The following is a 25,425-nucleotide window of genomic DNA, read 5'->3' as shown; positions in this document are numbered from 1 at the left end:
TTCCAGAAGCTGGAGAGTTTGGATTGTCTCTCCTCTGTACCGCAAAGCTGGTTTAGAAGATGCTAAAATCTGCCTCTGGATTTTCTTCTTCAACAGTGTAACTCGGAGTGGGGAAAGGACTGTGGTGCAAACTCCCCTGTCCCAGAGACTTGCCAGTTTGTTTTGGGAGGGGGAGGAGGAAACAAACAAGAAAAAGGAAAACGGGGTAAAATGTGCTGAACACTCAGAGCTCTTCCCTGAAGTGGGAGCTGGGGAGATGTGCACTGAGAGAGATGAGCTAGTAAAAAATTCTAAAAATCAAGATAAGCACCTAACACTTTACATCGTACTATCTTATTTTGTTCCTTTTTATATATTTGTTTTCTATTACAGAAGCAATAGATGCTCATAGTGAAAAGCTAGGGAAACAGAAAAAAGAAGGAACAAAATACATCCTAAGAACATACACCCAATCATAATGCTTGATATTTCATGGGTTTTCCTTTCCTTCTATGCATGAATATTTGAATGTTTTATTGAATTATGTGAGGTTTATAATTTTATACTTCTTGATTATTTTATCGGAAACATTTTATAGATTAAGGCATAGCTTTGGTAAATTACTGTGCATGCTCAGTTCTAGAGCTATGATATAATATTCTGATATCATAGATGACGCTTCAGTGCATGTCTTTGGTTCATCTTTTTTTTTTTTTTTAAACTTAGAGTTATTTCCTTAGGATAGATTCCTCAAATCTCAGTGTCTGGGGAAAAGCTTGGAGAGGCCTTTCAGGCTCTGAGTACAGACATGGAGGACCTATGGCTCCACTTTGGCTGCAAGTGGGCCCATCACTTGGTAGTGATGGGTTTTGGGGCACACTCCTTCACTTTGCAGAGCCTCAGTGATTTCCTCTGTCAGATGGGTGTACTAATACCCACTGCACAGGGCTGTTGTATTCATAACACACATAAAGTGCCTTCTCAGAGCTTGGCACACAGTAGGCACTAAATAATGATAACTATTTAGACAACAATTATAACACTAAATAGCCTTATTACAGGATTTGTGTCAGTTTGCCCTGCCACCAGCAGGCATTTGATACCTAGCATTTGATACTTGATCATTTCTTTTTAAAATACCTTTGCCAATTTAAGTGAAAGCGCTACCTCATTATTGTCTTAATTTACATTTTTTATTATAGTGAGAATGAACAACTTTGTGTGTTACCATAAACCAGCTTGTTGTCTCTCTTAGGATATGCTTTTGACTTTTTTCTCCTGGCATTTAGTATTTTCCTATCAATTTGTGTAAATTATTTATACAATAAATCATTTAATCCTTTATCATATTTGCTGTCATGTGTCCATTTATCTAGTATTATGTTTTTATATCAAATTTTGATTGTTTTCTTTGTTACGTATTTCTCATTAAGATGAGAAAGTGGTTGTAATTGTGATTTCTTCATTTTAAATTCTGTAGGTGGATTTTTTTATTGGGTCTATAATATTACTTGCAAATAATGACAGTATTATGCATTCGTTTCCAACTATCCTACTTCTCATTATTTTTCACATCTTATTAAATTTGCCTGAAATTCTATGGCAGTGTTAAATAATCGTGGAATTACTGGGCATCTATTTTTAATTATTCCTGATTTTAATAGGAATGTCACCAGTGTTTCACCATTAAATAGAATATGAATCTGTTATTTCCAAAAATATACTGTTCATTGTGTCAAGGATATGTTGAGTTAATTTTTTTAAATTTTGAGTTTTTATGTATTTAGGAGCATAATTTCTCTCAGAATGATCATGTGGTTTTGTTATTTGACCTTTTGCCAAATAGGGTAATAATGAGTTTTCTAACATCCCACATATATTTGTGTGCTTGGAATGAGCGTTTACTCAGTATTTTGTGTTTTGCTCTTTTCAATCAACACCATTTCATCGAGACTGTTTCCTACAACCTACATGTAAATTTTGTGTGTAATGCATAGAAGAAAGAGTATAAGAAAATATATCAATTTATTGAGAATGATTATCTTAAGTTAAGGGATTGTGAAGTGTTTTCACTTCACTCTTCTGTATTTTCCAACTTTCTAAAATGAGATGTCCTACTGTTACCAGGGAGAAAAAACGTTGCCTAAAAATGTCAATGCCATGCCAATTAATTACGGTGAAATAAGATTTGAGGTCAGACATGATTTTAGGAAACTGACTTCTTTAGACTTCTGTTCTTTATCTAGAGTCCAAATTATTTTGATACTGTAAGGGAGCTGAAGAAGTATAGTTAATATTTGTTTAAAAAAAGGTAATAACATGGTTTGTGTTTTCTTTTTGATGAATAATGACAATATGTGGTGACTGTATTTCCCTTAACTAAGAATTTAGGACTTGGTGCCTGACAAATAATTGTTTTCATATTCTCTGACATTTTTTTAATGTGAAAATGTTTGAAAAGAATTACAAATGATATTTAAATACCAACTTATCCTTTATTTAAGGGATTAAAATTGTTTCAGCTCAGGGTGGTTCCATGGAATCTGGGACCTGCCTGACCACAGGCTGGGGCACTAGACAGGTTGCTTTTGGAAGCTTCATTTGTCCTCTTGGTCCCAGCGGGAGTCCACAACCCAGACACCATCTCGTGGATGTCTTTGTCCCGTCTGGGTCTACACACAGATATAGAAACGTAAAAACATGCTTTTATACATCAAGACACACAGAAACACAATCAAGGGATTTGGTGCCTTAATTGCAACTCCCAGATGCCAGGAATAGCCCTTGTTTCTTCTGCTGTAGTCAACACTTTCACTCTGAAATGAGATTTCACTAATTTCAGATGTTAGGAATTCTCTTCAGATTTGGTTCTTAACACGCTGTGTACCTGAGGTATGAAAATCTCCACTGACATTATGATCATTGAAGATTATATTTACATATAAAACCGTAATGTCTCCTTGCTTCTTTTTCTCTTCTTTTCTGTAGCTTTGGGCCAAATTATGTTGTACGTGGATGGAATGAATGGAGTAATAAACCACAATGAAACCATTCAGTGGCTGTACACTCTCATTGGGTCAAAGGTAAGAGAGGATCATGGCTGACATTTTCTTCAGTTTGAGTATCATACGCCTTTCTTTTTGTTACCCTCTCTGAGATGGTTCTGCAGAGAGAAACCCTATTTGTTCCAGCCCTGTCACAGCACAAATGAGGACTGTTATTTTATAGATTTTAAAAAACACTCAAATTGCAAAAAGCGTATGAATTTTAATGCCTTTTTATTTTTTCTTCTTTTAAGATTTAATCAAAAGCTTTCAGCATGTCTGTTTTTTAATGTTTAATTAGAACATTATACCGTAGATATCATATCAATCTTACCTGCTGTATTTCCTGTTCAAGATGATCAGTTAGTTAAGTACATTTTTGTATATTGTACAAATGTGTATTCCTATATATATATGAAAGAATTTGAGACTGCCTTTCAACTCTACCATCAATTATAAAGGTAATCAATATTTATTAAAGATTTACCAGGCACTGTAGTAGGTGCTTTACAAGCATTATCTTCTTTAATCCACATGAGACCACTATAAGGTCAATAATGTTATCCCCATTTTGTAGTTGAGAAAATAGAGCTTGGTTGTGGGAATCTGTCTAAATTCCCCCATGGACCTTGGCATGTGTCTGACCAGCCATGGCTGCGAGGTCCCCACACTCTGGAAGCGCTGCCCCAAGGGAGCAGCTCCACCCCATCACTTGAGGTGAGCCAGAAGCTGGGCGAGGCCCTGGTTGGTCCTCTCTGAATTCTCAGCTGGGGCTGTGAGGGACCTAGCTGGAGGGGCCTTTGGAAGATGGAGTAAGAAGGGATCCTGTCCTGAGCAGGTAGAAATGAACCAAGGTTGGTGTGTGGTCAGCTGTTGGGGTGAAGGTAGGGTGGGGCCTCATGGAGATCACCGTGACTGTAGTGGGCCACAGGGTCAGGCAGAGGACAGTCTCCAGGGCCTGGATGAGGAATTTGAACCTAACTTAAACAGGTCACAGAATCAACACAGCTTTCTGGGGTCCCTGCAGGGAGAGCATGTGGTCAGCCCATACTGTTGCTGACCCCTGTATTCACTGCTACCCCCACTTTGGCGAGCCCGCTAAGGCTGGCGTGCACCAGCATCATGCTCCCAGCAGTGAGTCACATCCCTTAGTCTTGCCTGTTGCATAACCTGCTTCCCAAGGCCTCTACTGTACTTCAGGAGCGCTGAGCCCTGATTTGACTTGGTGATGAGAACAGGTCTGGTTTGAGGCTGTATCTTCCTTTCAGACTTCTAGAGTCCTGGTGATTGTGCCTTTGTGTGGGTGGGCAGGCCTACTTCTCTGTGGATGACCCTGGTGTGCAACACCCATTGGGTCCTAGGTCCTTAATTGACCCTTATATCTTCCTCTCAATTTTCCTTTTCTCGGTATTATTGATGATAGCATTTTTTCCCCATTTCATAATAGAAACAGCCATAGTTTCTCTCAGGAGACTGAAAATCTTTCCTCCTTCTTCTTTTTTTAAATTTGGCTTTGTTTTCTATGGAAAATGGAAATGACTATTTTCAAACTGCTGTAGGTGACCTTAGAAGCTGAGTGAAAGTCTGGGCCTACGAGGTTGCTTTAGCCAGGCCAAGGGAAGATCTCTGTCTCATATCCTGTTTCAGTGCTTTCTGTTTTTTCTTCCTTCTGCTGGGGACCCTCCCCAACTTCATGTTCATTTGGAAGCTGTTCCCTCCCCAGGGCTCTCTGGATGGTCTCGAGGACCCTAAATGCTAGGGAGATGGGAGGAGATTTTGCTGTAAAAACTGACTTTTGGTATATGTCACAGCTGAATAAAGAAATATTTATACCTTTATTACGGTCATGATAAAACACCAACAACCAACTTTCTTTCTGAAAGGAAATAAAGCCTAGCGCGCTTACCATAGGAAAAGTGACAGTCTTTTAGCTCATCATCAGAAGGGGAATAGTCAGGAGGGCAAGATCCCGTGGTGGGGTGGGAGAAGGGGAAAGAAGATACAGAGAGAAAAGGCACAAAGAAGAGAAGAGGGGAGATGGCACAAAGTGAGAGAAGAGACCATGGGGGAGGAAAAGAAAGACAGAAGATGAGAAAAAGGAAACAGGCCCGACTGAAATGTCTCTCTCTGCTCAGTAGGTGGGAGGAAGGCTCGGAGACTTTGCTGTTGCAACAGCGTCCTGTCGGTTTTTCTTTGGCACCTTTCTGTAAGGAAAACAACCAAAAAGGAACACACAGGAGAATCCTTATATTGCATTTCTAAGTATCATGGAGAAAGCATACAATTAAAGGCTCTCAAGAACGAGTTCATAGGGACTGTGCTTCCCCAGCCTCCTTTCCCTGTGCAGCAATGCAGTGCTCAGGACCCTTGGCATCTCTCCTGGAGCCTCGGTCTGAGATGGGCATTTGCTCCTCCCCAGCCACTTGTGGCATCAGCATTGGATCAGGGCTGGTTTCTTTCTCCATCTTTCATTTTCCCAAAGGAAGATCCATCATAGTCTCTGGCTCCTGTGTTCAACACTGGGCCAGTCACCATAAGGACAAGAAAATAAAGCCAAGGGCCAGCCTAAGCTTTGGAGCTTACGGTGTTGTTAGAAGGGACCGTGGGTGATGCCCGCATCCCATGTCCACTCAGTATAATGTCAGAGAGAGGTCTTCCAGGGCCCTGCAGGGGGTGCTTGGTTCCAGGCTAGTGACTGGAAGTCAACAACAGCAGCAGCCACCAAGTTTATATTCAGTGTAGTTCTAATGAAATCACTTTTTACTTAGAAAACCAACACAGTGTCCCCTGATACTCCCCTCTCACTGCTGCATGTCTGGATCATAAGAAATCTGCAAGAAGAATGATGGATGCACTAACCTAAAACCCTTAGATTTTGAGAAGGAAACATCTGTCCACTCCTTAAACATACAGATGGGGCAATATGGCCACAACAGTTTTCCCAGTTCAAATTAAATTAAGAAATTAGGAAAGTTAGGGCTCCTGGGGGGTTTATTTCCACTAAGAGTCAGATTTCTCTGAACCTAAAAGGTTTACCTTGAAATCCTGTTGCTTTTTCCTTAAATAGGCAGAGAGTTGATAAATGAAATCCTGGGTTAGAGAAACCTTGTCATTCTGTTTTCATAATTCTTCCTTTTCGTTTCATGAAAGGCAACAAGGCATGATTTTGCAGCCTGCCAGAGGGTCATTATGCAATGCGTATTTGCAGATATTTGAGACTCCTAGACAGAGGAGAAAATGTTGCATTTGCAGCCAAATAATTACTTTTTAAAAGAAAGAAAAAAGTGTTTTCAATAAAGTGTTTCATTCTATTTACAAAAGCCCATCTTGAAATTCCCCAGTCAGAGGTAAGAAGTAGATGCCCATCCCATAACCTCTCACACGATCTGGATTTTTTTCTCTTCATACATCTGGAAGTCTAATTATTTGGGGTAAGATGATTCAGCTTGTACCTCATGGCCTTTTGTCACCCTAACACAGAAAGCCTGTCTCTTGGTGTCTGTATGGATCCCCTTCTGGCCATGGAGGCCCCGGGGCCGTGTGACTAGCAACACCCCACCTCCGTGGGGGTTCTCCAGGGACACCTCCTGACTCTGTCATGGAATCTGCCCTCTCTCCAGTGCTGTCCACCTCGGCTCACCTGCTCTCTCATTTTGAGGAATATTTTTCTGTCAGCCCCATGGAATCTAATTCTTCCAACTGCGCCCCAGGTTGCTAATCACAGATCTGCAGTCTTCCTTTGTATTATGTAGGGATGGTGATGCTTCCCTACTCCCATCCAGCCCCAGCTACTTAACCCTAGCAGAGGGGAGCCGTGGCCACAGCCCACCTTCACACATACACTGTCTCTTATACACACTAGAGCGCCCATGCTTCCCATTCTCTCTCTCTCTGTCTCTTTTTCTCCCTCTCTCTCTCTCTCTTTCTCACACACACACACACACGCACACACACACACACACACACACACAGACGCACATGGGGGACACTGCTGAAAGTTTCTAGGGCGGTGAGATAATAAGTAACTATGGTTTGTAGAACCGGGTGGCAGGGGGAAGGATTTGATTGACAGGGATGGGAAGCTAGGGGGCTAGCACAGTATCAAAGCTGTGGGGTGATGAGGCCTGGTCAAGAGTTGCAGTGGAAATAGAGAATAATGGAAATGTGGAGACTTTTGAGAAATAGCTTCCTAGGATTGTGTTTCTGGACATGGTAAAATAAAAGCAAGAATCAGAGATAGCATCACAGTTTTGAATCTGGGCAGCTAGGAATACAGCATTGCCTCTGGCAGGAGTAGAGAAGTTGGAAATGGGAGTTTGTTGGCCGGAAAGCTTTGACACTGCTTTTGAGAGGAAGGTAACATTCCCAAGGAGAGCTAAGCGGGGGGCCTCATTGGTGCCAGGTGCTCTGGGAAATGCTGGCTGCTTGAGGAGGAGAGGAGATTCAGTGCGCCGTTTGGTCTCAGAGTCACTGGCATGTCACTGCTCTGTGATCCACTCAGATTACCTACATGGGTGAGATCTGAAATGATTGTTGAGTTACATGATATAAAATAATAGAATCATAGCCCTGAAGAGATGACAAAATCTTATTAGAGATGTTCCTGACATTCACCAACCGAATTCCTAATACTTCTGGAGGCACAGTGAACTCCGTTTCCCTCCAACAGCCATCGCTGGACACAGGAATGGGTGGAAAGCCTTCCTACTGGGACCTGCATCCACCTCTCTGTCACTAACCAGACACTGTGCACTGCTTTCTGGAGCAACACACACACACTTCCCCAAGAAGCTCTTTCAGTATTTCAAGGCAATTATCATGTCATCCTATCCAGGCTAAACTCTGTGGTTTCCACAGATGCTCCTTGGGGACGTAATTTTCAATTTTTCATCATACTGTTTGCTAACTTTTCCGTCCATCCAGTACAAAGAATAGCAACATGGGAGCCTCCTGGCATCCAACATCATTTTTTCACAAATCCCACCTCTGATTCATTAGGTTCTGAGCAGCAGCTCTGGGTGCTGGCTCAAGTCAAACTGATAATCCGCCAAACCTCCCAGGTGTTTTTTTCACACATCCACGTTTGCCATTTTCTTCCATCCTCCATCTCTGTGATTGACTGTTGTGTACCTGAATGCAGGGCTTTGCATTTTTTCCCATTGATTTCAGGCCAGAGTTCCAGCCTCAAGATAATTTTGAATTTTGCTTTGGCCATTCATCATGTTAACTGTTAATCCTAGTTTTATGTAACATAAATTTAATAAGCAGAGCTTGTGTGTCACTGACCAAAATCTCGGCAGAGACAAGGAACGTGTGAGCCAGTGCAGCCTGCAGGTTGACACTGATCAGTCGGGGTATTTAGGACCATTTTGGTGCAGGTAGTGGGAAGGCACCTAACTCTGTGGTCATCCAGCCTCGTTCCTTCATTGAGTTCACAAGGCCTTCCCAAAGTCAAGGTACAATGCTTCTGGTAGTAACTCTGGAGCTTTGGGGTCCAACACACCTATCTGATCCTTTGGGTAGATTCTTTTTTCATTTATAAAATGGAGGTAATAATCTATAAAATTGGGATAATAATAATGAAGAGTATGTAAAACACTGAGCATTGTACCTGCACATCAGTGCCCAGTATTGTGAGCTAACAACTCTTTTCCCACAAGTTCACCAACCTCCTACCTTCTCTTAAAATGAGAGAGGCACTCAGCTTGCCAGGACCTGTGCACCTGGAAACTGCTAGTCCCAGGTGTTTTCCTCTCTTTTCTAAGTGCTCATGAGACATTCATCCAAAAATCCTCTGGAGCATATTGCCAGGGATCAATAGCGGGTTTGATAAAGTGGAGGATGTAATTTTTGGATCTCATCTTTAATCCTTTTCTGAAAATTGGGAGAGTTAACTGTTTATAAACTTTTGGCAACTCTTCTGTTCTTTGCCTGTTGTCTTAAGGATTACTAATTATATCTTTGCCTTGTTTGAAGTGCCTGCATCGTAAATTCTCAGAACATCAAATATGCTCGGTTATTCTTGGTAGTATTATGAAGGATTGCTTTAATTAACACATTCAAATGTAAAAAATGAAATACAGTTTCCATCTTGATAGGTGTAATTATCTGCTCCTGTTCCCAGTCTACTGGAGCATCAGATGTGTTATCATTCTGGGTACATAATTTCCCAAGGTTTTTAACCCATGCGTCTTTAGATCTTCACATTAGAAGGTAGAGATTGTGTGCCTTCATTAGAATCATTTTACCTTCAATAGGATGCTCATTAAGATTTTTTTGCTCCTGGCCCTGCCCCAGTAGTAGCCTGCTGTTACTTGTGGTTACCTGCTTGGTGCCTGCTAGCCTGGGGATGGTCGAGTGGGGTTCCTCTGTCATCTTTGTCCTGTATTAGTCTTAAGCAGGGTTAATGTCCCTGGGTCTTGGGGCTCGGTGCTCCTGTACCTCCCTCAGTAGTGGGGGACCTCTAAAGGTCTGGGCTCAGAATGGTTTCCTGCCCCAACCCCAGGAGCACGGAGTTTTGTTCTTTTCCCTTCTCCTACAACAATTATGCTGCAGGGGCAACAAGATTTACTACCCTTCCCTGTGGCTTATGAGTTTTGTCTCATAGAGGAGAAGGTTCTGGGTGTGGTTTCTGCCTTTCCAGGTGGTGTGGTGGCTGCTCCCCTCCTCCTGTAGGGGGGTTGCTGTTGTGCTAGTTGTTTGGCTGTGCATCCCCAGGCCTGCACCGTGGGAAGGCTTTCTTAGATCTCCAGCCCTGCCCCCGATTTTCCCCATGCGTGCCATGAGGGTCACTGGAGAGCGCCTGCGAGTGGATGCTGAATCCCCATGTGTCTATAGTTCCCAGAGGTTCCGTACTCCCATGGCAGCCCATGCTTGGTCTTTAGCAATTTGTTAAAACTATTATCTGAGTTTGTCTTACTGCTTGGTTACCGGCGGCTCCATCTTTCTCCCCTGCTCTGCCTCAGGTGGGCCATTGCTGGTGTCCCATCTTTTCTTGGTGGAAGGAAAGCTGCCCCTCCTTAGGTTTCAGGCTACTTGGTTGACCTGAAACCCCAGCTCTCTAATGGGCTCAAGAAAAGTTGTGATTTTAATGATCATTTGGCTTTTTCTTGTTCTATTTGGAGTACACTCTTTGTAGCTTTCTAAGCAGAAGCCAGAGGTCCAATTTTCTATATTTAAAACACTTTAAATATATTAAATACCGTGAGACCTACTCAGCCAATGAATACTAATTGGATGTTTGTGTTTAATCCTTCCAAATTACTTGAATTAATACGTATTTTATTAATAAAAATTTGGATTAAAACTAACTTTCATGATGCAGTTAATGTTAACAGACTGAAGAAAAAACATAGCTAAAGTTTATTGATATAATATGGAATTTTGATATTAAAAGACCCTTTTAAAACTTTCACTGAATTTTTTATGATTATAAGAGTAATATAGTCTCTTTGTGTAATATTTTAGAAATACAAAAAAGTAAAAATCAACTGAAAGCAACTACATAGATATAAAGATTAACATTTCCTTCTGATTTTTCTTTGAATTTTTCTTACGTAGTTAACTCTAAATATATTATAAGCATTTTCCTGTTTTATTACAATATTTTAAAAACATAATATTTAATGCCTGTATACCAGTCATAGAAATGTGCCATAATTCATTTGGCTTTTTTCATATTGTTAAATAATCAAATTATTACTGACTCTGTGCTAAATTTAAAGAGCCGCTTTGTTTCTAATTTCATGAAAATATATTTAGTGAATGAAGTTGTGTTTGAATTTTTCCCATGTTTATCAATGTTTCATTAGGTAATATTTTTAATATTCCACAAGTTTTAATGGCATGTCAAGTAATGTTTGTGTTAGAGATACAGTGGGCGCAAAGAGCCAGCTTCTCCTTTAGGGCTATTGCCGTTCTGCTGGTTATTTGACTATGTACACCCAGAAAACAAGTTCTCACTTATTTGGTTTCTTGGATGCCCCATATGAGGTTAATCTCAGTAGAAGAAAAAGAAAAGAAAAAAAAAGTTGTTTTACTAGTCATTGTTTTAGGAAGATGTCAGAAGGAGAGACCAGAAGTTCAAGTCAGAGCTTGGAGGATCCAGCATGCCGAGGGGACCCCGTGGTCCAGGATGGGTCTCCAGCCACAGGGCTTGAACAGCAGTTTCTTCAATCCGCTCTAAGATGATCAGCTTCAAAGAGCTGATTTGTGGTAGGAACCACAACTCTCAAGAGGCTCATTGATAAACCAGAACGGCGGCTTACTACTTTACATAGACAAGATCCCCATGAACTTGAGAAACAGGAGCAGGGGTGGGATTTTGACCCTTCTTCCCTTTTAGGGCATGTGGCCAAGGAGGAGCAGCTGTGTTCTAGCAGCTGGAGAGAGTAGGAATGAGTGGTTCTAATGTGGAAGAACATTTGCGGTGATGCAAAAATCCAGAGTAGCCAGTGTGCTCTTCCTCCAGAAGAGATGTTCGAGGAGAGTTGGATGGACAGGGGCACTGGAAGAAGCATAGGCTCCTGGAGCCAGCCCTGGAGTGGCCCTGCAGGCTCAAGTTTGTCTTTGCCAGCACTGCTAACCCCCATGCCCCATGCCCCATGCCCACAGCCTCTCTCCACCTGCCAGCACTCACCTTCTAACCCTTCTCCACCCACTCTAAGGAGATGTGAGCTGGCTGCCAAACTCTTGCTTAACAGCGCATTCACCATTCCTGAGGTTTAGCTGTTGTCTACTATCATGTTTCAGGCTGGGATTTACTTAAGAAAGTTCTTTAACCTTGGTTATTGCTCAGAAAAGAAGCTTTGTCACATTTCCCCAAGGCTTAAGTTTTTGCACCAGAGGGAAAGCTGGGATTCCCTTTAGTATAGTAGAAAGAATCAGACTGGCCTGTTCTGTGAGTTCCTCCAGAAATTAGCTGTGTGACAAGCTACATAGCTTCCTACAACATGAGATTTTGCATCTGAAAATGGAGATGTCCATAACTGGAAAAGCACCCACCCTTGTTGATTTCCCTCCTTCATTTGGCAAATACCATCAAGGTCTTCCTTAAGGCAGGCTTTCAGCACAGGGTTTTTGGTATTCCTTAGTTAACAGTAACAGAGTGGATTTATGTTACCTATTATCAACTAACTCTCCATAATTATATTGAGTATCTTAAGGGAAAGTTAGCAAAGTGAATATTTTCTGTTCTTGTCCACTTTTACTTATTATTCTTTAAAGAAACCTCCAGCTAAGCCCCAGAATTTTATCTCAATAGAAGAAAATGTCAATTTGTAGCATTATTTATTATTTTGACACATCTTAATTATTTTTTTAATAATCGGCTGTATTTTACATTCTGCAAGATTTCCTATTCACTGACTAGTAAAAACTTAAGGGATTCCCTTACATTACTCACAAAGTTGGTTCCCTTTCTGCAGATTGTATCAGGTCATAAGCAGGTCAGCTGTCAGGCCCTGAGGCCATAACACATGGATTTGGTGCAGGTGACTTCCTGTCCTGGCAGATGTGCCAATCCTGGTGTCTATGCTCCTCCCCCATGGGCACCTGAAAGCCAAACCCAGAGTTCTGTACTCAAGTTGTATGTTTGGTCCCATACTTTATTTCCGATAAGACCCACATCGTTTTGCAGACAACATCTCGGAAGGGGAAAGATTCAGAGTCTCAGCTATCTACTGGACTGTTTGATAACCAGTTACAAAGGCTTTGCAGCTCATTCTGAGCTTCTTGCTCAGGAATTCTGAGCTTAAGGAATATGTCATTGGAATAAAGTGTTTCATTGAGAAGTTCTTAAAGATAAGTAACTTAAGTCACGTGAATTTTTTTGTTGTGGTTAAAATACTCAGCATATTCTTAGTTCTGGTAGGCTTGTGAACAATGTGACAAAGCTTTATAGATGAAGTTATCTTACCAATTTCTAATTCAGTTTTAATAACTAGCATCCACTTCTATAACATATTTATGCTATTTATGCTTTTTTTAGTGGAAAATGAAACAAATGGAATGAAGCATGTTTTTCTAACCCCTTTTGTAATTTAAATCCTGAGGTTTGGAAATTGTTTTCTTTTTATGGTTGTTGAAGTTTTAGAATAGGAGTGGGAATTTGGAGATTTTTTTAAATTCTTTTATTTCTTCTTAATAAGCAGCATATTTGACCTGCTAAGTATAGTTCTTGGGTTTCTGTAAGTACAATAAAACATGAAGGGAGCTCCAGATTGCTTTTAAGTGCAAAATTATTGAGAAACTGCCTTTTATTCCTTTTCCATACATCTGGTGGTTACATTTTATCTAAAACCTATACACTGGATTCTGTGCAGGGTGTCTCCACACCCTACCTGTGGATTGACCCAGAAAATTTAAAAAAAACAGCTAAGCACTGTGTTGACACCATCCTGCCACCCTCTGTCCCAGCCACCCTGGCATGGAGGTGACCTTGGGGTCCTGAATTGTTTATGCAATCTGGACGCTGAGTCCCCTGATTGAGACTTGACCTGACAAATGTTACATCCGTGGGTCAAAAGGCATCTCTGTTCCTCTGAAGACTCATGGCCTCTATTTTATGCTGAGTAGGAACAAAGAGTGCAAAACCATAGCTGCCAAAGAAAGTCAAGCTCAGCCCAGTCACCTCCAAAATTGCTGAATACTTATGAGAAGCACAGCACCTCACAGCTGGCTGCATGTTCCTATCTGCCCATCACATGAAGGGGTTGTCTCAGATTGCTGTTATATGCTATGATGTAGCTGCATGTTTCAAAGCAATATAAAGCATAACTTCTTATAATGGACAGCATTAAAATAGAATACTAGTTTTCCCTAGAGTGTAATTATATAAAAAGTAGGTAATATGTAGCCCAATGACTGAATCTGACCCCCAGTGTGTTTCCTCCAGCCCTAAGGAAGTGTGTGAGCAGGAGCCCAAAGGCTGTCACACAGCTGTTCTGCTCCATGGAATCCAGGAAGGGCAGCTCAATCAGCTCTGAGCCTATCTGACCAAGTCTCCTCCCCACTATAAGAGCTGTCCTCTGGGAAGTGCCCACTGTCGTCAGCAACGTGACTCTGAGGGCCTTTAGTACAAATAACACTCTCATTTGTGTGGGGTGGAGGTGTTCTGGGTCCTCTCTTGGCTGTAGGGTGGCCATCTCCTTGAAGGCAGGGCCATAGCTTTGTTACTCCCTCATGGACTCTCGCTGAGTGCTGGGCATCTGGAAGGCACTGAAGACATTGAAAGAAGCACAGGGCATCCTGGGATTGGGAAGGATCTTATATGGGGTCGGCCAGGTCTGAATTCCTTCTGCAACAGTCTTAGCAAGTGGCCATTGAGAACCTCCAGATGAGTGCATTTGCTCCCTCTGTGTCAGCCCATTTGTCTTTGGACCACTGCTTCTGATGCTGACTCCTTGTTACCCTGAACCTCCGTTTAACTGTTTTGTGACTGGTTGCTTTATCTTCCCAACAGATCGATGCTCTCTGAGAATGAGAATCCTTACTGATTTTCCCTCAATGCTAGACAGATAGGCAGGTGTTTGAGCCTGTATACCATTGCAATGAAACCCCTCATTAGAACATGACGGAGTGCCACGCAGAGCTGAAAATCAGACAGTTCAGACTGGAGTGACACTACCATATCCCTTTGAGAAATCATCAGGGTCTGAGCCATGCAGTTGTGTGTGCGCTGCCATCCGTGTACCTTAGTCCTACCCTCCTTATTCCTGATCCTCACTCTGCAACCAGGGTGGGCTTGCCTCTCCTGATCCATCACTGGCCTCTGGTTTGCCTCTTCTCAGTGGGTGTGGGCTGGGAATCTCAATAGCCACTCCTATTAGAATGTGTCTCAGATACACACAGGTGGCACCAAGTGTGGATTTGAAGAGCTTTGAGATACACAGCGTGTTTGAACTTGGAGAAATTGGCGTGTGGCCTCCATTGTGGCTGTTCCAAGGCTTTGGAGGGTTTCGACTGCATTCCAGATACTTGAGGGCATCAAAGTAAGTGATTTCTGGATAAATGAGGGGTTGAGGTGGAAATCTTTTGAAGTAATGTACTTTTCTTACTTTCAAGTCTATATAGTAATGCTATAAGATATTTCTGAGGAGTCGTCCTGTGGACATATTTTGATGATGAGTTAGGACATGCTTGCAATTAGTACCATGCATTTCTGAAAAATTAATCCTCTAATGCTATCTCTTTTCTAAAATAGTTTATCTGTTTGTTATTAATTTTATATAGTAAGGCTTCTAAACATATATAAATGTAAACTTAGACTCAATAGAAGCCAAATTCATAAAAACCTAAAATCATGAATCAGAAGAGTTTGGGGATTTGTTTCTTAAAATAAAATTGCAGTGCCAAAAGAGCTCCGAATAAAGCCTTCACAGCAAAGGAGAAGAATATGTGAATAGGCATGTTAAGACCAACAGAAAAAGAAAACGTTTCTAGAAAACAGTGTTTTCTTAATTAGCCTCATAAGGGAGAGAATGGCTGAGGGATTCTGGGTCCCTGGGACCATGTCGGCCAAAGCCCCATGACCACAGAGATGCCCAGAAGGAACCTTGATGAGATGGGCATAAGGGGGCCCCTGCTGAGACCAGCTAATGGGGGAATGGGGTTGAGCAGCAGCCAGGTTCTTTCCCAGGAAGGCATTAAGGCTTAAACCACATAATCACAGTCTACCCGCTGAGGAAGTCGCCAGGCCTGGACTTGCTGGGTTGTTTTATTTACTTGAAGAAATTTCTTCAGCTCTAAATGTACAAAGATAGCACAGTTCATTATACCATGCCTTCCCTTCCTACCTCCAGCCTTGTAGTTGTTGAGAAAAATATTCTGGAATTTAGTTTATTCTTAGTCAGGGAGTAGAGGACCAAATGTGAGACTCAAGTTATAAAGCTGGAAACACTCTGAAGAGTTCAAAGCCCTCAAAAGAACTCACTTCCCTTTGAAAAGGACATAGCAATGAGAATGGAAACCCAAGGCAGTGCTTGTCCTCAGTATAATTGTGGAGGGGCCTCAGCTTTGCTGATGACCGTGATGGAGTTGGAAATGGAAGCTGGGGCCAAGGTGACTTGCTCCACACAACGTGAGAAGGATGGGTTTGAAGAACAAGTCTCAGTGAAAAGGGCATGCCTGCCTGCCCTTCAGATGCAGTACTGACACAGCAGCTCCTCAGGGACAGATGCTGTTTCTGGTGTGTCACATAAAACTTCTCTGCTACCAGGTGGCTTATATTCTAGTTGGAGGCAACAAAGGAATATCAGGTCATGATAAAGGATGTGAAGAAAATAAAACAGGGCAATGTGAGAGTGACCAAGGGGCTCCTTTAGATGAAGTAGTCAAGAAGGCATTTACCATGAGGGGAAATTTCTCAGACCTGAAGGAGCAAAAGGCCATTCCTCTGGCGACTGCTTAGGGGATAGCCAATGAGAAGAATGAATCATGAACAAGCTTCAATATGTTAACAACACGTGATCACATGACTAAAGAAAGGCAGATGGTTGCAAAACACTGGGCAGGAGGGAGAATGATAGAAGAGGAGGTCAGAGAGCTGCACAGAGGCCAGAACAGAAAGCCTGCAGGAATTGATTCTGTCTTGAGTACAATGCAGAATGATTGGAGTGTTCAGAGTGCTGTAGTCACTCTGGTTGCAATTTGGAGAATGGACTTCAGGAGGACAAGGCCGGAAGTACTTAGGAGGCTCTCACAGTGGTCCAGGGTAAACAAGGAGATGGAGAGGTGGATGGAGTCAGGACAACTCTTGAAGGAAGCTCTGTTGGCACTGGCGGATGGATTTGTTGTGGGAATGGGGTGAGAGAAGTGCAGGGTATTTCCCACTTGCCAGTCAGTGGATGGCAGGGCCTGGTGCTGAGGTGGGGACTGTGGAGGGAATAGGCTGGGAGTGGTAGGTGGGATGGAGTGAACATGAATGAAAATCAAGAGTTCTCTTTTGGCCACGTTCAATTTGAGGTGCCTGTTAGCATCTGAGTGGAGATGTCAGGAATCGGGGGCTATGCACCCACCTGGCCCAGGAGTTTGGTCAGGCCTGGAGAGCAACAGTTAGCATTGAGTCATAGATGGAATTTAAAACCGAGAGATTGGATGAACTCATCTAGAGAAAGTGTGTGGAAAGAGAAGAGAGCATAGGAGTGAACTATGAGGGCTTCCCTCACCTAGATGTTGAGTGCCCAAAAGGAGCCAGCAAAGGAGTGGCCACTCAGGTGGGAGACTGTGGTTGGCCACGGTGGGAGGAAATTGTTTCTGGAGGGGGCAATTTTGTCATGTGCTGTTGAGAGGTGAGCTAAAATGGACGCAGAGAAGTAATCACTGGATTTGACAACATGGAGGCCATTGGGCAACCTTGACAAGAGTAATTTAATTTGTGTAGTGGTGATAGAGGCCCTATCAGATTGGGTTGAGCAGTCAATGGGAAGTGAGAAAGTGGAACCAGGAAGTATGGTAACTCTTTTGAGAAGTCTTTCTATAAAGGGAGCTGAGAACAACTGAGGCATGGGCTGGAGAGAGATGTGGAATCAAGGAAAGGACCTGGTTTACTAGGGAAATAAGACAGATGAGAAAGAGCAAGAGGTGTTTGGGTGATTTTGGAGAAATGACTTGGGGTGAGTGGTGTTTTTACACTGTTCCCTGTGGAATGCATGATGCTCCAAGTTCCCTGTAAAGTCTACACATGTCCCTGATACTGTGATATGAGCAGATGCCTCCAGGAGGCCTGGGTCTTCCTCAGGCTGCAAATGGAGAACCTGGAGCTGATTCTCTACAACCACAGTGATGGAGGTGAGGGTCATGGATTGACGGGCCATTAACTGATTCATTCATTCAGTGAGCAAACATCGCTGAGCCCACTCCCTGCCAAGTGAGTTCCAGGCCCTGCAGACACAGTGCGAATAAGCCCGTCTCCTCTTGAAAGTGTCCCTGCCTATGGGGGCGGGACACGCAGCCCAAGGTGGGCTTGCTGTTTCTTAGATGCATGATTTGAGCCCATTTCCAGAAGGCACTTGGTGTATGAGTTTCCTGAGGAGGAGGTTCTGAAAAGGAAGTGGGGAGAGGAGACGGTGGGTGAACGGTAGCAGCAGGAGCATCTTGGGGGAGGTGGTGTTGGGGGGAGTTGCTCTGGAGACCTACCACAGCCCCAGGGCTGGCTGCACGGCAATTGAGATGTTTGGGAATCTCTCTGAGTGAGTGACCTGTGACCTGTGTGAAGGAGGCCCCCAGGCTGTGTGTGACTCCTCACAGATACTGTGCCCTGGACCTAGCGAGTATGGTCTTTAAGGGCCCAGGTGGCTTCTCTGCTCAGTTTTAAGAATGGGACTTGGTTCAGATTCCTGCCCACCTGGGCTAGCTGTTGTGACTATGGGCAAGTGGTATAACCTGCTGTGCCTGCATCCTCACCAGAAAAGGGAGGATTGTGTTCATTGCTACCTCACAATGTTCTAGGCTGGGTAAAATGAAGTAACCGACTCAGCAGCCTCTACCTCAGATGTTGAGAGACTCCTGGGTGTGAACCCTGGGGCCAGAGGCCCTGGGTTCAAATTCTGGTTCTCTTTTAATTGTGTGATCTTGAGCAGGGTACACTGTGCCTTAGTGTCCTGATCTGTGCAATGGGGATAATTCTAATACCTGCCTTCTGAGGCTTTGATGAGGGAATCTACGTAATTGCCGAGAAGACCTCCTGGGCTGAAGCAAGTGCTGGACGCCACCTGTGGTTAGGAGGACCATGCCTGCGGGCACGCGTGGCCGTGTCTGCCCCTACATGATGGTTTTATGTTTTCTGCGCAGTTCCGCCTGGTGGTGAAGACAGCCCTGAAGCTGCTGCTCGTCTTTGTGGAGTACTCGGAGTCAAATGCACCTCTTCTGATTCAGGCTGTCTCTGCTGTTGACACAAAAAGAGGTGAGTGGTCCCCACCCACTTATTTCATCAAGGTAAAAATGTCTGATGTAGGAAGGCTTCCACTTTTTACAAGGTCAACACAGAATTAAGAATGAATGGAATTCCCATTTTGTGGACTTCCCACTGCAGGAAACATTTTTAAGATAGTAAGTATACAAAGATTTGAGATGGAACGTGGTTTGACAGTGAAAGAAAGGCACCCGTGGGCTCACCCAGGATTGATCTGACCTTGAGCTTAGCTTTACACTCTGTCCCCAGCCCCCACCACTGAACATGTGGAACCAGCTCCTTTTCTTTTCCCCTCTTGTCCGGCGGCCCTCGCTCCCTCCTCCCCTCCCCTCACGCATGCTTTATTGGCTCTGACCTCCAGACCTTCCTTGCACTGTCTCCCTCCCTCCCTCCATCCCCTGTCCTACTTTACTGGGGACCCTCACCATCTCTTGCCTGGGGACCCTTGTCTCCCGGAAGTGCTCCCCTTGCCTCTGCTATTGGAGGATTCTTCTAAAACACACATTGGCTCACATCATTCTCCACCTAATACTCAACAGTGGCTTTCCAGTGCCCACGGGATTAGGTCCAAGTCCTTCAGCTGGCCCTTCTCCCACCTGCCCTGCACCACACCCTCCCTACCTGAGTCAGGCAGTCATGTGCTCTCAAAGCCCTCGTATGTCCCTCCTCTCTGTCGTTGTCATGGCCCACCTCTCATGAGTGTGTGCCTCCTCGAGGGCAGGGTTGGTCTCTCCTCTTGATGTCCCAGCACCTAGCTGGCCCACAGAGGGCAGGCCTGCCATACACACTTGATGAAGAACGAGCTTTGGATGTGGCTTATTGTGTAATACGCTGTGGCCCCAATAATATTGTGAGTCCTGAAACTAAACTGCTAGGAGTGTTTTGTTTTGTTTTGTCTATTTTAAAAATTTTTGGTTTTGCTCCCCAGTAAGACATTATTATTATTATTATCCCCATAAAGACTCAAACAAAAAAACTTGATAACTTTTTTTTATGATTATGACAGTAATATTCTGTAGAAAATTTGGAAAAGACAATGTAAAGAAGACAATGAAAAAATAACCTCTAATCTCATAGACAGAGATAATTCTTGTTAACAAGTTGCTGTATTTCCTTATGGTTTCTTGTGTGTGTAGGTGTGTGTGTATGTATGTGGGCACCCACGTGCTTATGCACAAATCAGCTCTGATACAACTGTCAAAAAGAAACTAGGGGCCTAAATAGCCCTCTTTGATGCAAACCATTTGTGTCTCTGACTCAGTATTGCTCAGAGACCCACCTTTCAGTGCTGAATCCAAAGGCAAAAGAAAGTAGTTCATTAGTTACTTTGAGAGTTTGAATATAAGTTTATGAAAGCTATCCAGGACCTTAAACTGGGCTCCCATACCTTTCCATGAATGCACAGGCAGATGTCAGCCCCAGGCATGGTGGATTGCAGGCAACTGCAGGCATGTGTGTGTGGGAGGGGCAGTTGGGGGGGGGGCGGTGGTGACAAGACAAACCTTAGTGCATGGTCAGGGTGTCAGGGGCTGTGAGTCTGGAAGATGTGTCCCAGACCAGGGCAGGTCTATGTATTTCTTTCTACCACAGCATGTTGCTGTGTGGTGCCAGATTTGAAATCCTTTATGGCTAAGAGCAGACCATGGGGCCAGCTGAGAATTCTTAGTGAAGACTGCCAATGGCTCAGAAACCAGAGCTGGTGTTTCCAAGGTCGATTAATGCGGTTTAGGGTCAAAGGTGGGTGTTTGGGAAGACAGCAAGGCAGATCCTTTCATTCATCCTTGGAGGAGTCATACTCCATCCTCTAACTCCAGGGGTCACTTTAGGACAATTAGTGGACTTTTCATTTTCCTGTCCCAAATTTCAGACAATGCATGGGACCTTGTCATGGGGGCTGTGTTAGAGGGGACAGCCTTCTCACAACCCTGGGCTTATCCTTTGGTTTCGCTGACTTGGGAGCTCAGAGTTTCTTTCCTTGGACTTCACGTTTCATGGTGGGGTAGAGGAGTGATCCTGAGATGAACCCAGCTTGGCACCCCACATCCAAGACTCCATCGACCAGCCCAGCCAGAGGCTCTCTGCTGTACTGAATTTCTTCCTCCAAGATGAAACAATGGTCATCTTTTCCCAATTTAGAAAAGAAGAAAAAGGGCAGCTAATGGATTATTTTCTCAACTTCATGATTTTCGCCTGTAAAATTTCTTAAGTTTTGGCAACTACTGTCGTCTGTCTGCTACTGAGCACTAGCTACTTAAAAAAGGGAGTAGCATAATGGAAAAAACTCAGACATAGCTTATCACATGTGGTTCAATAGCATGTTTTTCTAAGGACATGTGTGGTCTTGGCCATGATTTTATAATGCATACATATAACATCATCCTATTTTACTGCTAGCAAAATTGTTCTTGAAGCCTATGATGGAATTAAACTTATAAATATGTCATGGTGTTCTGCAGAGAGCAACATGACTTCCAGGTGGGCTTCTTCCCAGCGGGTTTAGAAGCAGCTCTCCAATTCCTTCTCAGCTGGTGAGACAGTGGACGGAGGTGACTGAGGGCCGTCAGAGCATGTCCATTTGTTCACAAGTTTATGAATCAACCGTAAATTCTCCTTCTCAAAGTGGCTTTAAGTTCATTCCTCTGGGGGATAGGGTAGAGAATGGGCATATTAAAGTAGACTTTTTTTTTTTTAATAGAAAGGAATTCTTTTAAATGGTAACTATCCGATTTAAAGAATCAGCAAAGAAAATCAACAAATAAGCTATGAGTCGTCAAAAATTACCACTACCTATGGCAAATGAAGTTGTCCCAGAATAAATTCCTCTGGTTGTTTTATAAACATCACGCATGCCGCAGGTGGGTTAACCAGAAGGGTTCATTCTGTGAGCGTGGACAATTTGCTCTTCAGCCAAAAGGGCCAGTTAGAGAATAGGGATAAAAGCTGTGAGGGGTCTAAGTCTATCATAGGGACTAATAAATATTTATGAATGAAAATTTAAAATGCCTCCACTGATCCAGGCAATTGGCTCTTTTGCTCAGGGGCTGCAATGAAAAGGTAGATTCCAGTTAGTCTCTGGGGCGTGGTGCAGTGTCACACCTGTCTGCTCAGTCTGCTGGGTTGTCTTCTCTTTTGCTTACCACTTCAAGTCACTTTCCCTTTCTAGTGGACAGGGCCTGGCAGGCGGAGAGAAAGGCAGTGAGTCCCTAAGGAAGCCCATGAGAGGGTCTGGCTTTGTCATTTTGCCATCATCAGAGACTTCCTTCCCTTGGGATCTTCCCTGTGGTGGTTGACAAGGAAGCTGGTTGAGAACCCTCTGACTCTGTGGGCTTGCCTCTCAGACAGAGGGTGGGGCAGGTGGCCAGACTGGGTAACTTATTTTGAAATTTTAGTCGTAAATCTTGAGTCCCACTAATTTGGTTCAGTGCTGCTTTTGAAGAAGTTCCATTTTCCATTTGAATGTGAGGTGATGAGATATGACATAATTCTGAAACATGTGTATCACACATGATTAACAGGGGGAAAAGTCCAGCCATCCTTTCAAGCAATCCTGTCTCTTGACTTTTGCTCAAAGATATATTGACCTGTGAAGAATGCACAAAGCATGGTGGAAGTCAGAGGTTGACGGAACTTAAGCTCTATTTCCATTATTATATATAGCAGAAGTAGATATGTTAAGTGTGTTTATCAATCATGTTGAAAGACATGGAACGTGCTGCGAGGACCTTCTGTTCGAGTGTTAGACCAACTTGCGCACAAGGCATTGGGCTAAACAACTTATTTTCTTTTGGATTTAATACAGATATCAAGGGAGAAAGTAAGAAGGAGAAAGTATTGAGTGATTTATTCTGTGCTTATTTATTCTGGGTTAAGAGAGAGCTACTGCAGCCTGGTGGGAAGAGAGGCCTGGCCTGGGAGCCTGTGTAGAAGGTCTGTGGGTAAGCGTGGGTGTCACCTCACCTACAGCCACCATTATGGTTACACCTACTGCTATTTGAGTGGCAGCCATGTAACAGACACTATGCTAAGCATTTTTTCATATCAAACTCATTTATTTAACAACTATTTAAGTACCAGCCAGGTGCTTTCGAACATCAGAGAAAAAAATCACAGAGCCTATACTCACTGTGGTGTTTGGGGGCAAAGGGAGAGGCATGGAGTTGGAGAGAGACAGATGATAATGATTAGGTAAATTATTGTCTCCTAATGTGCTCCATCAGTGCTAAGGAAAAGAGACAAAATTCTTTATCTCAGTGATAAAGCCACCTCACAGTAGTCCTTTAAGGTTGATACCATCATTCCAATTTACATGCATCTCCTGAGCCTCTGTTCATTCCGCTACTTTGGGGCTCAGTTTCTTTCCCTGTTATGTGAATGGGTAAGATGATATGGTTTATGACTTTAATACAAGACTGCCCCCTACCCACACATACATACACATAAACACTCTATGGAGCCAGCAAAGGTAGTGGTGGGGTGAACTGGACCACTTAGTTCTGACAGGTGGCAGCTCTGATAGGTGGAAAGTTGGTGCTTACCATAGGCCAGCTCGAGCCCTGCCAAGGCTCTTGTGTTGAACCAAAATATTTCCTCCCCTTCATCTTCATTCTTCTAAATATTTTCCATTTTCTGGCCCTAAACAATCAAAGGCAAGTGAACATTCATCTCAATAATGTATGAATATATACAAGTTTCTAGACTTGAAATCCTTAAATGGTAATAAGGGAATCGGATGTCACAGCTGAAGAACATATTTTTCAATTAAAGTAAGCCGGTGTCTGAGTGTTTTCATTATAAAGGATAAAATGATGCACAGATGTGTGTGTCTGTATGAGAGAGAAAGAGAGGAGACATAATCTGGCTACTTCCTTCTCTCTGGGGTGTTGCCTTTTCTTCCCCAGGCCCTGTTTGGCATCTTTGGCCCTAAAGTAAGCAACCAGGAAGCTGTTCTGGGCTCACTAGCACCCTTGGAAATTCTTAGCTTCAGTGCTTTCTCTCCTGCACAGCCTTCTCTTTAACCATATCTGGGTAACTCAGTAGAACATGGATTTTATGCTGAGGTTGGGTGCTGAGTGTGAATGGTAGAAGTTGCCCTTGTTATAAACACAAGCAGAGGCACTTAGAGGGCTTGAACTGCACCTGGATAATTAGGCCCAAGACCTAGTGACCACACTGTTTGACTGTCTTGAGGGCGGAAATGATTACTTTGCGGGGATTTGAAGAACAGGTGTGGACTTCAAAATAGTTTGATGATAAATATCAACAAGAAGATAATTCAGCAGTTAGCAGGCGAAGGATCATGCTTTTGTGTTCAGAGTTAGAAAGGGTGATAGAAGCTTGCCCGGTTCCGACCAACTGGGCAACTTGACCAAAGGAAAAGTGGTACCGATCACTTGCTGGGAAAGCCAACGGATCTCTACATCAAACTACATCTGTGTCTTTCACATTGTATAGTAGATGCCTGTTCCTTTTAAAAATTCCCTGTCTTCTCTCCTTTTCTTATGTGTGCATCTACCCCTTCTATAATTGCTCCAGCTTAACCCACTTCATGCCCTCTCTGAGATCTCCCTTCATGACTCAGCCAACCCTTTATTGAGCACTTACAACCGGTCAGTTACCGTGCTAGAGCACAGAGATGAGACAGATACCTTGCTGCCCCTGAACTTTTCTTCTCAAGGCCAGGAAAGCAGCTCTGATATAATCCATCCAAGAAATGGCATTTGGAAGCCACTGGTCTTAGATTATTTTAGAATTTACTTTTATCAGCAAAAAAATAAGCAATATCCCTTTGGGATCTTTATAGAGAAAGCAGGAAAGAGCTTTATATTCCATACCACCATGCCAAGGGCAAGGCGATACTTCACTTTAAATATTTATCTCAGGCATAGGAAATTGGGTCAGGGTGCCATGTCCTCTCTGTGGCCTTGGCCTTGGCTTGTCCATCCTGAATGTGAAGGGTTTCCCTGCCCTCTCCTGGAATCAGGGGATAACCATCCATGAGCCTACACCTGCAGAGCCCCGTATAGGAGCCACCTCTTGCACCAAGCCCTCCACGACCATCCCCACTGCAAGAAAACTCCCTTGCTGAGTGACAAGCTTAGCTAAGTGCTTTGCCTTTTAAGAGCTTTTACGCTATACTGACACAGGTTCTTGTGCTGATGTCTAACTACTCTATTAGATATAAACCTCTTGAGGGCAGCCTCCCACCAGACCCAGTTCATTGTACCTGGTTGATGCTTGAACAGTATTTGTGCCTTGACTGAGTAGCGATAATATACTTCTGTTCTTAAAAGGTTTGCTAGACAAATGTTTTGCTGTTATTTCTTGGAGTCCATTGCTAGAATGGATGTAAAGATCTCCCGCATCCCCTTTCCTTTTAGGAGATCAGAGCATAGCATGCTAACAGACATACAGAGAGTACTTATCAAGAGTTTCCGTACCTGGAGAGTGAAATACATGCCCTAAAAATCTGCACATGAATGGATTTTTAAAAAT

The 25,425-nt window shown here is 43.3% G+C and overlaps 1 protein-coding gene across 14 annotated transcripts in view; it reads left to right on the top strand.

The window, feature by feature from the left end:
* The window catches only part of FHOD3 (formin homology 2 domain containing 3), a 456,138-nt gene that overhangs the window by 267,953 nt on the left and 162,760 nt on the right, over positions 1–25,425 (top strand). For all 14 annotated transcript variants that reach the window (XM_046671920.1, XM_046671919.1, XM_046671918.1 and 11 more), the window contains exons 6-7: positions 2,968–3,062; positions 18,813–18,924. In XM_046671920.1, coding sequence (XP_046527876.1) covers positions 2,968–3,062; positions 18,813–18,924 — 207 coding nt within the window. The remainder of the gene's footprint in view (positions 1–2,967; positions 3,063–18,812; positions 18,925–25,425) is intronic.

The sequence above is a fragment of the Equus quagga genome, chromosome 9 (genome assembly GCF_021613505.1).
Source record: "Equus quagga isolate Etosha38 chromosome 9, UCLA_HA_Equagga_1.0, whole genome shotgun sequence".
NCBI classification, from domain to species: domain Eukaryota; kingdom Metazoa; phylum Chordata; class Mammalia; order Perissodactyla; family Equidae; genus Equus; species Equus quagga.
The sequence above is the reverse complement of the archived record's forward strand: the minus strand, read 5'-3'. Positions and strand labels throughout refer to the sequence as shown.